Source organism: Leucoraja erinacea, chromosome 24 (genome assembly GCF_028641065.1).
Source record: "Leucoraja erinacea ecotype New England chromosome 24, Leri_hhj_1, whole genome shotgun sequence".
NCBI lineage: Eukaryota > Metazoa > Chordata > Chondrichthyes > Rajiformes > Rajidae > Leucoraja > Leucoraja erinaceus.
Window position 1 is genome coordinate 33,161,527 of NC_073400.1, and position 17,310 is coordinate 33,178,836.

The 17,310-nt window shown below is 46.3% G+C and overlaps 1 protein-coding gene across 1 annotated transcript in view; it reads left to right on the forward strand.

The window, feature by feature from the left end:
- Positions 1 to 14,605: 14,605 nt before the first annotated feature.
- The window catches only part of LOC129709005 (P-selectin-like), a 31,052-nt gene continuing 28,347 nt past the window's right edge, over positions 14,606 to 17,310 (forward strand). The window contains exon 1 of the mRNA XM_055655134.1: positions 14,606 to 14,613. Within this exon, the coding sequence (XP_055511109.1) occupies positions 14,606 to 14,613 (8 nt within the window). The remainder of the gene's footprint in view (positions 14,614 to 17,310) is intronic.

Consider the following 17,310-nt stretch of genomic DNA (forward strand, 5'->3'; position numbering starts at 1 on the left):
CCACCATCGCCACACCCACCATTGCCACACCTGTCATCGCCACACCCGTGATCGCCACACCCCCCCCATCGCCACACCCACCATCGCCACACCTGTCATCGCCACACCTGTCATCGCCACACCCACCATCGCCACACCCACCATCGCCACACCCACCATCGCCACACCCGTGATCGCCACACCCGCCATCGCCACACCCCACCATCGCCACACCCACCATCGCCACACCCACCATCGCCGCACCTGTGATCGCCACACCCGTGATCGCCGCACCCGCCATCGCCACACCCGCGATCGCCACACCCGTGATCGCCACACCCGTGATCGCCGCACCCGCCATCGCCGCACCTGTGATCGCCACACCTGTCATCGCCGCACCTGTCATCGCCACACCTGTCGTCGTCACCGCCATCCCGCGGAAAGCCAAGGTTGGCGCGGCGGGCGACGGCGGTTATTTTTGGCGGGTGTGTGGGCGGGGCGGGGCGAGCGCGTGATCGCCGGCGAGGGAGGGGCCGCGGACGGAGTGACGGCGGCAACATGGGGGGGTCGGGGCGGGGGCTGCGGGCCGTGGCCGTGACCGTGCTCTTCCTGCTGATGGCGGCGGCGAGGGCAGCGGGTAAGGAGCGCGCCCTCGGGGAAACAGTGAAGCCCCCGGGCCTCGGCCTCTCCTCCATCCCTCCCCTCCCCTCCCTTGCTCAGGCCTCGGTCCCAGTCACCGACCCCAGGGCCCAGTCTCGGCGCTCAGGCCTCGAGCAGCCTCGGGAGCGGCCACTCGGTCACACCTGTCACACCCATGCACCATTTACACCCATGCACACTTGTCACTTGTCACACCCATACACACTTGTCACACCCACGCTCACCTGTCACATCCATGCACACCTGTCACACCCATGCACCATTTACACCCATGTTCACTTGTCACACCCATGTTCACTTGTCACACCCATGTTCACTTGTCACACCCATGTTCACTTGTCACACCCATGCACACCTGTCACCCACGCTCACCTGTCACACCCATGGACACCTGTCACCCACGCTCACCTGTCACATCCATGCACACCTGTCACCCACGCTCACCTGTCACACCCATGCACCATTTACACCCATGCACCATTTACACCCATGTTCACTTGTCACACCCATGCACCATTTACACCCATGTTCACTTGTCACACCCATGCACACTTGTCACACCCACGCTCACCTGTCACATCCATGCACACCTGTCACCCACGCTCACCTGTCACACCCATGCACCATTTACACACATGCACACCTGTCACACCCATGCACCATTTACACACATGCACACCTGTCACACCCATGCACCATTTACACCCATGTTCACTTGCACCATTTACACCCATGTTCACTTGTCACACCCATGCTCACCTGTCACATCCATGCACACCTGTCACCCACGCTCACCTGTCACACCCATGGACACCTGTCACACCCATGCACACCTGTCACACCCATGCACATCTGTCACCAGTTATTCACACCTGTCACACCCACGCACACCTGCCACCGGCCGTGCACACTTGTTAGATTAATTGAAAGATACAGCACGGAAACAGGCCCTTCGGCCCACTGACTGCGCACCGACCAGCGATCCCTGTACACTAGCAGTATCCTACACACAAAGGACAATTTACAATTTTTACCAAAGCCAATCAACCTACAAATCTGCAAGTCTTTGAAGTGTGGGAAGAAATCACAACGCCTGGAGAATACCCACGCAGGTCACAGGGAAAACATGCAAACTCTGTACAGGCAGCACCTGTAGTCAGGATCAAACCTATGTCTCTGGCGCTGTGAGGCAGATGAGCCACTGTACCGCCCTAGTTCTAAGTTATCCCATTTTGGCATCCACTCCCTATGCACCAGGGGCAATTTTACAGAAGCCAATTAACCTACAAACACGCACATCTTTGGGATGGGAGGAAACCGGAACACCCAGAGGAAACCCACGGGGTCACTGGGAGAATGTGCAAACTCCAAAACCCCGGGTCACCAGTGCTGTGAGGCAGCAACACTGTCTGCTGCTTCACCGTGCCATCCTTGTAATTTTACTATTTCTTCTGTCAGTAAAGCAATGGTCTTAACACCATTCTCTGGTGAACTCCATTGTATTCTTACCTCCAGTCTAACCTGAAGATAGACACAAAATTCTGGAGTTCAGCATTTAAGAAGGGTCTCGACCTGAAACGTCACCCGTTCCTACTATCCAGAGATGCTGCCTAGCCCACTGAGTTACTCCAGCATTTTGTGTTTATCCGGTTTAAACCAGCATCTACAGTTCCTTTGTAGACAAAAGTGCTGGCGAAACTCAGCGGGTGTGGCAGCATCTATGGAGCGAAGGAAATAGGCCACGTTTCAGGCCGAAAACCTTCTTCCCTCCAACTCTGCAGTTCCTTCCTGCACACTCCAGTCTACCCGATCTATATACTACTGTGATTTTATAGATTTAAATTATGTCACCTCTTAGCCTCTGCCACAACTGGGAAAACCGACCCAGTAAGTTTTCAGAAGTGTTCACAGTGAAATCCTGGTGATTCTCCTCCATATACTTTCCAGCCTACCTCCCCACTTGCCAGAATTCATTAAAGAGTTGGATGCTGTAGTTAGAGAATGCAGGGAAGGGTTGGTGAAAGTCTAGAACAAAACACCTTCAATGGGAGATAGATTTAAAGGTGGATACGTCCCCAGCTGCTGACAAAGGTCAGGGATAGATTACGAAAGGTGGCAGATTTTTCAATCTTTGCTGGCTGTGTAATTTCATCAATTGTCACATCATGGCCACACATTGCACTGTGCATTTGAAGTCAATAAACTTATGTAGTTATGCTGGAAATTATTGGGTACAGTTTCGATTTGACACATTAACTAACAAGGGATTTGAGGTTCTGCATGGTAAGGTGCTCTGGAAGGTTAGATTGCATGGGATCCAGGGAGAGCTAACTGACTGGATAGAGACTTGGCTTCATGGAAGGAAGCAGAGGGTGATGATAGAAGGTTGTTATCGATCTGGAGGCATGTGACTGGTGGTGTGCCTCAGGGATTGGTGCTGGTGTAGCGGTGCCTACTGCCGCACGCAGGTATCGAACCCGGCGTTCGGAAGCCGCGGTCACGTGACTCGGGAGGGGCAGCTTGTTTTCGCGCGGTTTTGCTTTCGCGAGCCAGTTCAGACGTGTGGTCAGACGTGTCTAGAGAACCTGTTTACTGAATTTTAGTGAATTTTCGAATAAAAGTTTGTTTAAAACTTCAGTTGTCGTTCTTGAGACCGTCAAACTGGGCCAATTGCTGTTTGTGGTTTATATCATCAATTTGGATGGGCGTGTAGAAGGAATGATTAGTAAATTTGCAGATGACATTACAGTGGTGGTATTGTAGATAGCAAAGATGGTTATTCAAAATTACAGCAGAATCTTCATCAGCTGGGCAAGTAGGCTGAGAAATGGTTAATGGAGTTTAATGCTGATAAGTACATTTTGTAATGCATTTTGGGAGTTAAACCAATGCAAGTCCTTCACAGTGAATGACAAGGCCCTGGGGAGTGTTGTACGGCAGAGGGATCGAGGAGTGTAGGTGCATAGTTCCTTTAAAGTGGCGTCACAGGTAGATAGGGTGGTCAAGAAGGCTTTCTGTGCATGGGCCTTCATTCAGTCAGGCTATTGAGTATAGAACATGGACACAAAATCCTGGAGTAACTCAGTGGCTCAGGCAGCATCACTGGAGAAAAAGAATAGGTGATGTTAGGGGTCACAGCTTAAGGGTAAGGGGGAAATCCTTTAAAACCAAGATGAGAAGAACTTTTTTCACACAGAGAGTGGTGAATCTCTGGAACTCTCTGCCACAGAGGGTAGTTGAGGCCAGTTCATTGGCTATATTTAAGAGGGAGTTAGATGTGGCCCTTGTGGCTAAGGGGATCAGGGGGTATGGAGAGATAGCAGGTACGGGATACTGAGTTGGATGATCAGCCATGATCATATTGAAGGGCGGTGCAGGCTCGAAGGGCCGAATGGCCTACTCCTGCACCTAATTTCTATGTTTCTATGTTTCTATGTTTCGGGTCTAGACTGAAGCTGGGTCTTGACATGAAACATCATCTATTTTTCTTCAGAATTGCTGCCTGACCCGCTGAGTTACTTCAGCATCTTGTGTCTGTCTTCGGTGTAAACCAGCATTTACAGTTTGTACCTACACAGATTGTGTGTGGAAACTGGGATGTTATGTTACATTACACAAGATGTTTAAGAAAGAACTGCAGAGGCAGGACAAATCGAAGGTAGACAAATCAGTCTGAAGAAAGGTCTCGACCCGAAAAGTTGCCTATTCCTTCACTCCATAGATGCTGCCTCACCCGCTGAGCTTCTCCAGCTTTTTTGTCTACCTTTGCACAAGATGTTGGTGAGACCGCATTTGGAGTATTGAGTTCAGTTTTAATTAGTTTTAGTTATCCTGCTATAGGAAGGATGCCATTATGTTGGAAAGAGTGAAGGGAACATTTTCGAGGATGTTTCAGGACTTGAAGGCCTGAGCTATAGGGAGAGGCTAGACAGGCCAGGACTTTATTTCTTGAAATGCTGGAGGTTGAGGGGTGATCTTATGGAGGTGGGTACACAAAAAGTCTGGAGAAACTCAGCGGGTGCAGCAGCATCTATGGAGAGAAGGAAATAGGCAATGTTTCGGGCCGAAACGTTGCCTATTTCCTTTGCTCCATAGATGCTGCTGTACCCGCTGAGTTTCTCCAGCATTTTTGTGTACCTTCGATTTTCCAGCATCTGCAGTTCATTCTTAAACATCTTATAGAGGTGTATAAGATCATGAGGGGAATAGATAGAGTTAATGCACATAGTCTTTTACTCGGAGTAGGAGAATCAAAAAAAATAGAGGTTTAAGGCGAGAAGATTTAAAGAAGTGGAGGGGGAATGCTTTCACACAGAAGGTGGTGGAGTAACTCAGCGGGTCAGGAATGAGCTACCAGACCAGATAGTTGAGGCAGGTACTGTAATATTTAAAATACATTTGTCAGGTACTTGGATAGGAAAGGTTTAAGAGGGATATGGGCTAAATGCGGCAGATGGGACTAGTCAAGATGGGCCATCTTGGTCAGCATAGTAAAGTTAGACCAAAGAGACTACTTCCCTGTTGTATGTCTCTATGCCTCTATTTACCTTAGACATACCATTGGTTTGTGCAGCAGGTGTTTCTCCAGCGGATAGAACATCCTTGTGTTAGTGTATCTGTGTTTATATAATGGTACCAATTTTTCTAAGTTTTAATAACTAAAAACATAAAATGGATAAATAATGTGCTTTAATGTGGTGATGTCAACAGATCGCCTGCCACTGTTTCATAGCCGGAGGTGTATAAAATCATAGATCTGGCAGATACACAGAGTCTCTTGCCTAGAAAAGGGGAACCACAAACCAGGGGACATAGATTTAAGATGAAGGGGAAAGGATTTAATAGGCTGGTGGGTGTGTGGAACAAGCTGCCAGAGGAGGTAGTTGAAGCAGTGACTGTTGCAACATTTAAGAAACAATTAGACAGGTACATGGAAGGATGGGTTTAGAATTATATGGTCCAAATGCAGACGGGTGGGATGTGTAGATGGGATAGGTTGGTTGGCGTGGGCATGTTGGGCCGAAGGGCCTATTACCATGTTGTATGACTCAATAATTTGAGTCATACAACATCAAAGGAAATAAATCAAAGGAGATCAAATTGCACATGCAATATTGAAACAAGGGAATGGAATAATTAATGTAAATTAAAATAAACGCTTTTCAGTATAAGAGGCGAATAGAATCATAGAGCTATACATCACATCGGCCCACCTGGTTCATGCCTACTGTGTTCATCCTGGGCTTCCCATTTGTCTGCATTTGGTCCATAGCCTTCTAGCCCATTTATCTGCCCAAATATCTTTTAAGCATATAGTAGTGAAATGCTAAATGGAACTTGAAAGGAGACTGATTGCATGCTTAAAGTATGATTTTTTTTTGTTTCTTCTTTTCTTGAAGGTGATTGTGAATCGCCTCCAAAATTGGAACATGGGTCCTTAGTGGATGCACAAATCTCACAGACCAGTTTTGCACCGAATACAAAAGTTCGTTATCAATGTCATCCAGGTTACGTTTTCAAACAAGGAGTTACAACATCTGTTACCTGCAGAGCTGATTCAACCTGGTCACTTCTCCTTGCAGTTTGTATACGTAAGTTCTCGGACTAACTTTATTCTCTTATGGTAGACAAAAGTGCTGGAGAAACTCAGCGGGTGCAGCAGCATCTATGGAGCGAAAGAAATAGGCAATGTTTCGGGCAGAAACTCCTCTTCAGACCTCTTATGGTTTGCCCCAAGCAAGTAATGGACCACAATCTGGTTGTTTGGGTAGATGTTCAGTCATCACTGGATATTTATTCTTGCATGCCATTTTAAGTGAAGGGTTTTGCAGATGATTCAGCAGAAGATTGATCAGGTTACAATTTCCAGCATGAGCAGAGGTCACGTTTATTATCAGATGCACACGTCCAGTGAGGTACAGGTGTAATGAACATTTTGGTTGCAGCAACTCAAAGGCACATGGACACTGTCTCATACAAAAAAAAAAATTATATATGAATTACACAATTATAAAACAAGTCCATGCACTGATCCATAAGGTTCTGTTTTTGTGGTAGGATTAAAGTTGTGCATGTTAGTTCAAGAGCCTGATGTTTGTAGAAAAGTAACAATTCCTGAATCTGGTGGCGTGTGACTTCAAGTATCCGTAACTCCTGCCTGATGGCAGCAGTGAGAATAGTGCACGGCAGGATGCTGCTTTCTTGAGGCATGTAGTGCCGCATGGGAGCGTGAGGGCGGAGGGGGGAATGTGGCCCTGATGGACCGGGCTGAGTTCATCAGGATTGGGAATCGCCCGGATGATTTCAAATCATAGCATTGTAAGCGTGGAAATAAGCCCTTTGGCCAAAGTCGTGTATGCTGACCAAGATGTCTGTTTGATCTTGTCTCATTTGTCTGTTTGTCCCAAATTTCTTTCACATTTTTCTATCTATGCATTTGTATTAAGTTATGATTTGACTGCTAAACTAGTCTAGATAAATGCGCTTATAAACTCAAATGTTAGAATTATAATTACGTTGGGAAAATATTTTATACTGCATGCTTTTCAGCAGATTTCATTCCATCTGTATTCCTATCATTACAGAAAATTAATAGCCCAGCTAAGATTTTGATCCTCGTTTATTTGTCTTTAGAATTAATTCATCTAATTATTTGTAGAAACAAGGAACTGCAGATGCTGGTTTACAAAAAAGGACACAAAGTGCCCGACTAACTCAATGGATCAGACAGCATCTCTGGATAATGTGGATAGGTGATGTTTCAGGTCAGGAGCCTTCTTCAGACTTATTGTAGTCAGTCTGAACTTAATATACAATCAGTCTGAAGAAGGGTCCTGACCAGAAATGTCATCTATCCATGTTCTCCAGAGATGCTGCCCAAGTTAGGGTTTCCAGATGAAATTGGTGGAATTATGGATACTGAGGAAGGTTATCAAAGGATATAGCAGCATAAAGTTCATTGGAAATTTGGAGGGAAAAATAGCAGATGGAGTTCAATTGGACAAGTGTGAGGTGTTGTACTTTGGAGGAGTCAGATGTAAGAGGAAAGCATACAGTAAATGGCAGGACACTTGGGGGCATTGATGTACAGAGGAATCTTGGCATGCAGGTCCATAGGTCCCAAACACAACTAGACAGTGGTAAACAAAGCACATCTGCCCTTATTGGTCAAAACATGGTGGAAAAGCTGGAACGTCACATTGCAACTGAATAAAACTGTTGCCGGTTTGGGTGTTACTCCATTATCATTTCTCTCTTATTCTCTCTGTCTAGCGAGGACTTGTGGTAGTCCAGGACAGCCTGAAAATGGGCGTTACGAGGCAAAATCTGTTACTTTTGGAAGTACAGTTAATTATTTTTGCGACCCAGGGTGAGTAATTAATGTATAAATGTATATTAATTGTCTCCAGATGGTACAGAATGCAGCTGTTCGTCTATTGACTGGCACACGAAAACATGGTCACGTTTCACACATTTTGGCCTCTCTCCACTGGCTGCCTGTTCAGTATAGGATTCATTTTAAAATTATTTTATTTGCTTTTAAATCCCTAAATGGTCTTGCCCCGTCCTACCTATCTGAGCTTCTTCACCCTTATACACCCTCCCACTCTCTCAGGTCAGATGATCAGCTGTTCCTGATTGGGCCAAAAACTAAGCGGAAGCTCAGAGGGGACCGTGCCTTTGCTGTGTCGGCTCCAAGATTATGGAATGAATTGCCTCTACACGTTAAACAGGCCCCTTCTCTAGCTGTTTTTAAATCACTCCTGAAGACATATCTATTCTCCGTGGCCTTTGTAGACCAGTAAGGTGTCGACTTATTTATTTACTTTATTTGCTTGATTTTGCTGCGTGGTTCATACTCATGTTTTATGTCTTTTAATTTATTGTTGAATTTTCGTATGTAATTTATGCGCATCGTGTTAGCTGTATGTTCTATTGTTCTGCCTGTTTTATGATGTCTTGCTTATTTTTTTTTTTCTGTACAGCACTTTGGTCAGCTTTGGTTGTTTTTTAAGGTGCTTAACAAATAAAGTTATTATTATTATTATTATTATTATTATTATTAGAAATGGCTGAAATCGTTAATTTTTAAAATGAACAAACAGGAAAAATGTTCCCAATGTTGGGCGCGTCCAGAACCAGGGGGCACAGTCTTAGAATAAAGGGGAAGTCATTTAAGACTGAGGTGAGAAAAAACGTTTTCACCCAGAGAGTTGTGAATTTATGGAATTCCCTGCCACAGAGGGCAGTGGAGGCCAAATCACTCGATGGATTTAAGAGAGTGTTAGATAGAGCTCTAGGGGCTAGTGGAGTCAAGGGATATGGGGAGAAGGCAGGCATGGGTTATTGATTGGGGATGATCAGCCATGATCACATTGAATGGTGGTGCTGGCTGGAAGGGCCGAATGGCCTCTTCCTGCACCTATTTTCTATGTTTCTAATACAGGTCCCTTGTTTTTGAATTATGTTACTATATTAACAGAGCTAGACCACAATTTTTTATTAAATTTAAGCTTTATCCTGCTCCCTTTACAGATTGTTACATGATAATCCCCTAACTTCTCTTCTCTGCACCTCATTGAACACAGAATGATGCAGCACAAAAACAGGCCCTTTGGCCCACAATGTCTGTGCTAAGCATGACGGAAAGTTAAACTAATTTCTGCCTGCATGTGCTGCATATCCCTCCATTCCCTGATGATCCATGTGCCTCTTAAATGTCACTTTCGTAAATGCCCCCGCCACCAGCCCAGGGAGGGCCCCCGCCACCAGTCCCAGGCACCCACCACTCTGTGAAAAAATATATTCCTTTTGAAAACTCTTTTGCCCCTCTCACCTTAATACTATGCCAACTAGTATTTGGCATTTCCACACTGGGAGAAAGGTTCTCATTGTTTAACTTATTTATGCCTCATAATTTGATATTCTTCTCAGGTCTCTCCTCAGTGTCCAGCGTTTCACAAGTTCCAGTTTGTCCAAACTCTCCCTTAGCTAATAGACTGTTAATCGAGGCTGCATTCAGATAAACTCTTCTGCACCCTCTCCAAAGCCCACACATCCTTCCTGTAATGGAACCACCACACGGTACTCCAAATATGGCATAACCATAGTCCAATAAAGCGGCATCATGACTTCCTGACTGTGAGACACAATGCCTCGACTGGTGAAGGTAAGCGTACCGTACACCTTCTTTACCACTCTGTCAACTTGTCTTGTCACTTTCAAGGAATCATGGAGCCCGAGATCGCTCTGTATATCAATGCTATTAAGGGTTTTGCCATCAACTGCATACCTTTGAGTTAAACTGCTTGCATTTAATGTCCCAAAGTTCCACCTCTTACCCCTGAAGTTGTACAATGCTTCTTATGTATTCATTCCGTTCCAAGATGGCGCCGGTGTGTGTGGCCTGCCGTCAGTTGCTCCCGGAATTGTGTGTGCTGTTTGTAATTGTTTCCATTCTTACCCTGGATGTCGACTCTCTGTTGGTCTATGATCGCCAAACTCTGCTGGATCTTTGTTCAGTGGACTTGGCTGGTGGTGGTCGCGGTACGTTACCCCCTCTTCTGGCAAGGGCCCCGACTCGCCTTTGCCTTGTCCTGGCTCCACTTCCTCGGCGTAAGCGTAAACGTCGCCGGGGTAAACGTGGCGGCTGGTTGGTGAGGCTGAAGGCTTGTCTGGCGAGTTTACCTGCGTCTTCCTGGACTGGGATTGGTCGTTCTCTTATTCTTCCTCGACGCTCGTTGGACCCTGATGGCTGCTGCCTGCTGCCTGCCGTTGGCCCGGAAGAACTGCTCCTCCCTTGTGGCCCCTCCTCTCCTCGACCCCGCAGGCGTGGTTTAAATCTCCTCAACTTGCGGCCCTTGTGCCGGGCTCCCCTGACATCGGACGCCGTGGACCAGCCTGTTCCTGTCAAGATTGCCCTGGTGAACGCTAGGTCGCTGGTGAACAAGACTTTTATTTTGAAAGATTTTTTTGAATCCAGAGGGTTAGATCTCCTCTGTGTGACTGAGACATGGCTGGGTGTTGGTGAGTCCAGCGCTTTCGCTGAGATGTTACCCCTTGATTGCTGCTATCTTAACTCCCCGCGGACGTCGGGCAGAGGTGGAGGACTAGCTACTGTCTTTAGGAGTCATTTTAAATGTAAACAGCTATTGCTTTCATCCTCTTTAGCGAGTTTTGAATTAAGTTTGTTTGAGCTGGTTGGCTCTAACACAGTGTTGTGTGCTCTGGTCTATCGGCCTCCAAAGTATAATAAGGACTTTTTAAATGACTTTTCTATTTTCCTGGCTGAAATCATGCCTAGATATGACCGTGTACTTATTGTAGGGGATTTTAATGTTCACGTGTGTTGTCCTGAAAAGCCTATGGCAAAGGACTTTTTAAACCTCATTGATTCATTTAGTCTTGTCCAATCTGTGTCCGGACCCACACAAGAGCATGGTCACACACTCGATCTTGTTCTATCATACGGTTTGCCCGTTTCTAATCTAGTGATTTGTGATGCCGTGTTTTCCGACCATATGCCTGTGTTATTTGAGGTTATTATTGCACCTACTGCAGTTCGACCTTGCGCTCCTGCTCGACACTGTCGTGTTGTTAGCCCCTCCACTGCTGTTCAGTTCTCGGCTGCTTTCGCTCTGAACTCCATCGTTCCTGAGTCTGTGTGTGATACAGAGGAGCTTAGCTCATGGCTTCACTCCACCTGCCAGACTGTTTTGGACACTGTGGCTCCATTGAAGTTCAGGCAGCCTAAAACTAAATTTGAGCCCTGGATGAATGACACGACTCGTGCTGCCAGGCGCGAGTGTCGTAGAGCTGAGCGGAAGTGGAAGAAAGACAAACTGCAGGTGTCATTTCAAATGTTGAGGGAGAGTTGGTGTCATTATCAGAAAGTTGTGAAAGCTGCTAAGAGGAAACATTTCTCAGGTATTATCCTCTCTGACTGCCGCAGCCCTCGTGTTTTGTTTAACACCATTAACACAGTTCTTAATGCCCCGCAGGCAGTCTGTATGGAGGCGTCCCCTGCTGTGTGTGAGAACTTCCTCCGCTTTTTTGTTGATAAGGTCGCTATGATTAGAGCTCTAATCACACCATCTGCTTATGACCCCTCGGTATCTGTTCCATGCACGGCTATATTTGATCATTTTAAGCCGGTGTCTCTCTCCTTTTTGCATGAGATTGTTGGTCGTTCAAAGCCCTCAGGTTCTCCGAATGATGCTGTTCCTCCTCGGCTGTTTAAGGAGGTGTTGCCCACTGTAGGACCATCTGTTATCGCTGTCGTTAATAGCAGTTTGTCCTCGGGTGTTGTTCCTGCGCTTTTTAAACATGCAGTAGTACAACCCCTGATTAAGAAACCTGCTCTTGACCCTACAGTTCTTGGGAATTTCAGGCCTATCTCCAAACTGCCTTTTTTATCAAAAGTCCTAGAGAGGATCGTGCACAGGCAATTGATGGCCTTTTTGGAGGAACATGACGTTTTGGAGGTTTTCCAGTCCGGTTTTAAGTCCCGGCACAGCACAGAATCGGCCCTTTTGAGGGTTTTTAATGATATTTTTTTGGCTACTGATCAAGGTGACTGTGTTGTCCTCGTGCTTTTAGATTTGTCAGCTGCCTTTGACACAGTGGATCATGAAATTTTGATCTCCCGTTTGGAGCAGTGGGTGGGTATCAGGGGCATAGCACTGGAGTGGTTCAGGTCGTACTTGGCTGATCGAACTTTTTGTGTCAGCCTTGGGGACTCTGTATCCTCCTCAGCTCCTCTCTCGTGTGGGGTCCCACAGGGCTCAGTTCTTGGCCCTCTCCTCTTTTCACTCTATTTGCTCCCACTCGGTTCCATCCTTAGGAAGCACGGGATTTCATTCCACTTTTATGCTGATGACAGTCAGCTTTATGTGCCTCTGGGAAAGGGGGATAAGTTTATTCTCATGGTGTACACTCTGTCGGCCTCTTGCTTGAGTGTCTCAGTGACATAAAGACCTGGATGTCACTGAACTTTTTAAAATTTAATGATGACAAGACAGAGGTAATGATCTTTGGTGGCACCTCTGGGGCCCCCCCTGTTGATCTAGGCTCTTTGTCTGCATATCTCAAACCTAACATCACAAACCTGGGGATTAAAGTGGACACTGAGCTTAGATTTGACTGTCAGGTAAGGGCTGTTGTTAAATCTGGTTTTTTCCATCTGAGGCAGCTGGCAAAAATAAAGCCGATTTTGTCAAGGCAGCACTTTGAGACGGTAATCCACGCCTTTGTTACCACCCGGCTGGATTACTGCAATGCACTGTATCTGGGGGTTAGTCGGTCCTCCATCGCCCGTCTCCAGATGGTACAGAATGCAGCTGTTCGTCTCTTGACTGGCACACGAAAGCATGATCATGTTTCTCACCTTTTGGCCTCTCTCCACTGGCTGCCTATTCAGTATAGGATTCATTTTAAAATTCTTTTATTTACTTTTAAATCCCTAAGTGGTCTTGCCCCGTCCTACCTATCTGAGCTTCTTCACCCTTATTCGCCCTCCCGCTCTCTCAGGTCAGATGATCAGCTGCTCCTGATTGAGCCAAAGACTAAGCGGAAGCTCAGAGGGGACCGTGCCTTTGCTGTGTCGGCTCCGAGATTGTGGAATGAATTGCCTCTGCACGTTAAACAGGCCCCTTCTCTAGCTGTTTTTAAATCACTCCTGAAGACATATCTATTCTCCATGGCCTTTGTAGACCAGTGAGGTGTTGAATTGTTTATTAACTTTATTTGCTTGGTTTTGCTGCGTTGTTCGTACTTGTGTTTTATGTTTTTTAATTTATTGTTTGGATTTTTGTATGTAATTTATGCGCCTCGTGTTAGTTGTATGTTCTGTTGTTCTGCCTGTTTTATGATGTCTTGCTTGTTTTCTTTTTTCTGTACAACACTTTGGTCAGCTTTGGTTGTTTTTAAGGTGCTTAACAAATAAAGTTATTATTATTATTATTATTATTCCTTTCTTTCCAAAATGCACAGCATCACACTAGTCTGCATTCTATTAGTCCCTATTTTCTCATGAAGTTGCTAACAATTTCCTCAGTTTTTACTACATTTCTGGGTCGTTTCATTTAACAAACTTTGCAAGAATAACGGCATATGTGTCTGGTGGCAAAATCAATCTGTTGGAGGAACTCAGTGGATCAAGCAACAACTGTGGAGGCAAAGAGACATTTGCCATAGTCGGCATTTTGTGGTGGCACCCTACCCAGGACATGAAATGTCAAGACATGAAATGTGGATCATTCCTTTGCCCCCAAGGGTGCTGCTTGACCGGCAGAGTTCATCAAGAAGTTTTCTTGAGGTTTGTACATCTGAAGTTCCTTGTGCACCAATATCAATGCCTGTTCTTGATTAAAGTTAACCACAAAAATCTTTTTATTTCCTTGTTTAAGATTGACTAAGTTTTCCGTTATTCTAATCTGACTGGAGATACATGAACACCGCCCGTGCCTTACCATGACAATAGCAGAATTAGGCCATTCAGCCAATCGACTCAACTCCACCATTCAATCATGGCTGATCTATTTTTTCTTCAAAACCCCATTCGCCTGCCTTCTTTCCATAACCCCTGATACCAAAACAAATCAAAAATTTATCAATCTCTGCTTTAGAAATACCCAACGGCTTGGCCTCCACAGACATCTGTATTAATGAACTCCACAAATTCACCACCCTCTGGCTAAAGAAATCCCATCTCAACTCCAGGAGTCTTTTTAAAATCTGGAATTCCAGAGTATTAGCTGCCCAGATACCTTTGAGTTTGAATGTGCACAGAATAACTCCTTAACTCTTTCGTCTCTAGCTTCCTTATGTTTATCATATAGCTGTGCGATTAGACAAATCTAGTTAATTTTGATTAACTGTTTCTGAATATCGTGGAAACAAGTCGGGAAAGGGATCTTGTACATTCTGGATTATGTCAACCAATATCTAAATCACGTAACCAGCGAACATGCTCAGGTAAATCAAACCTTGAAGAATCTGGGGAAAAATGGGACAACATTTAAAACTTTAATTAATTGTAGAAAAACCGATATCATGAATTGTGAAATTAAACCAAATCCTAAACCTGTAAGTCAATACAGAAATGATATAAACTCACTTGAATGAATGAATGCATGAATGATTGAATGAGTGAATGAATGAATGAATCTCTTTATTGTCATTGCACATGGTACAACAAAATTTAAAAGTCAATCCCACGGTGCGATTCACAAGAGCAATTTTAAATATATAAGAAAAGGTAAAAATATATACATATTAAAAAAAAATTACAGGTAAATAACAATAGCAGCTGAGGTAGAACCATTCAGTTGAATGTGAGTGTTATTTCTTATTTTGCATTTTTAAGTTCACATATGGCTATGGGGTAGAAGCTGTCTCTGAGTCTGTTTGTGCGAGTTTTGAAAGACCTGTACCGTCTGCCAGAGGGCAGCAGGTGGAACAGGTTGTGTCCAGGGTGGGAAGGGTCCTTTAGGATGTTGGCTGCCCTCCCAAGGCAGCGCGAGCTGAAGATGTCCTTCAGGGAGGGCAGTGGGCAGCCAGTGATTTTTTGTGCGGTGTTGATGACCCTTTGAAGGGCTCTCCTGTCCGCTGCAGAGCAGCTGGCATACCATGTGGTTATACAGTACGCCAGCACACTCTCGATGGAGCAGCGGTAGAAGGACACCAGCAGCTTCTCCTCCAGGTTATTTTTCCTGAGGATCCTCAGAAAGTAGAGTCGCTGCTGGGCCTTCTTGACTGCTGGTGTGGTGTTTGTAGTCCAGGAGAGATCCTCCGTAATTTGTGTTCCCAAGAATCTGAAGTCTGAGACCCTTTCCACACATTCCCCATTGATGAATAGGGGTTTGGGGGCTGCACTGTTCTTACGGAAGTCTATGATAATTTCCTTTGTTTTTGTGGTGTTTAGGATGAGGTTGTTGTCTGAACACCACGCTGCCAATCTTTGGACTTCCTCCCTGTAGGCTGTCTCATCTCCTCCTGAGATACGTCCAACCACAGTCGTGTCGTCCGCAAATTTGACAATGGTGTTGGTGGAGTGGGCGGGGGCACAAGCGTGGGTGTAGAGGGCGTAGAGGAGGGGGCTGAACACACAGCCCTGTGGGGAGCCGGTGCTGAGTGTGATGGGGGTGGAGAGGTGATGGCCCAGTCTGACGGTCTGGGGGCGGTAAGACAGAAAGTCCTTGATCCAGAGGCAGATGGGTTGGGAGAGTCCTAAATCCATGAGTTTGGTGACCAGTCTGCTGGGGATGATGGTATTGAAAGCGGAGCTAAAGTCAATGAAAAGCATCCTCACATAGCTCCCCTGGTGTTCGAGGTGGGTCAGTGCAGTGTGAAGAGCAGTGGCGATGGCATTCTCAGTGGACCTATTTGCTCTGTAGGCAAACTGGTGTGGATCGAAGGTGAGCGGGAGGCTGGCTTTGATGTGCTGCTGGACCAGCCTCTCGAAACACTTCATGATGACTGGTGTGAGAGCGACCGGTCGGTAGTCGTTAAGGCCGCTGATAACAGGCTTTTTTGGTAGTGGGATGATTGTGGCAGACCTCAGGCACGGTGGGATGATGGATTTGGACAGGGACAGGTTGAAGATTTTCGTGAAGACCTCGGAGAGCTGGTCTGTACATTCCTTCAGAACCCTTCCTGTCACGCCATCCGGGCCGGCAGCCTTCCTCGGGTTCACCACCCTGAGCACCCGCCTCACTTCATGCTCCTGCACAGTGAGGGTGTAGTTGTTGTTGTTAGGGGCTGGTGGGAGAATGGTGACGAACTCTTCTGGTTCTGCCTCGAAGCGAGCAAAGAAGCAGTTCAGCTCCTCTGCCAGTGAGGCGGCGCCGTTGGCCGTCGTGCTGTTGCTGGGCTTGTAGTTGGTGATGTGCTGGATGCCCTGCCACACCCGCCGTGGATTGTTGTTGTTAAAGTGGTCCTCTATCTTCATCTTGTGGGCCGCTTTGGCATCCCTGATGCCTTTCTTCAGGTTGGCTCTAGCAGCGCTGTACAGGGCTCTGTCGCCAGACCTGCAGGCGGTGTTGCGGTCCTTGAGGAGAGTTTGGACCTCTTTTGTCATTCACGGCTTCTGGTTGGGGTACACCCGGATGAGTTTGTCGACGGTGACGTTGTCAACACAGTTCTGGATGTAAAAGAGTACCGTGGATGTGTACTCCTCCAAGTCCTGATTTCCAAAAATGTCCCAGTTTGTCCTTTCAAAGCAGTCCTGTAGCTGTGAGGAAGCTCCTTCAGGCCAAGTTCTAACAGTCCTGGTGGTGGGTTGAGCTTTTCTCCTGAGGGGGGTGTATGCTGGTGCTAAGTGAATGGATAGGTGATCCGACTGGCCTAAGTGTGGTAGTGGTGTGGCTCTAAACCCCTTCTTGATGTTTGAGTAGGCCTTGTCTAATGTATTTTCTCCCCTGGTTGCACATTTGATGTGTTGTTCAAACTTGGGGAGAACTGATTTTAAGTCTGCGTGATTAAAATCACCAGCTATGATTATGGGCTGCTTTGGGATAGGTGTTCTCTTGTTTGCTGATAGCGCTATGGAGGTAGCCTAGGGCTATGCTAGCATTAGCATCCAGTGGGATATACACAGCTGTAACTATGACCGCGGTAAACTCACGTGGAAGGTAGAAAGGCCTGCATCTAACTAGCAGGTACTCCAAATCA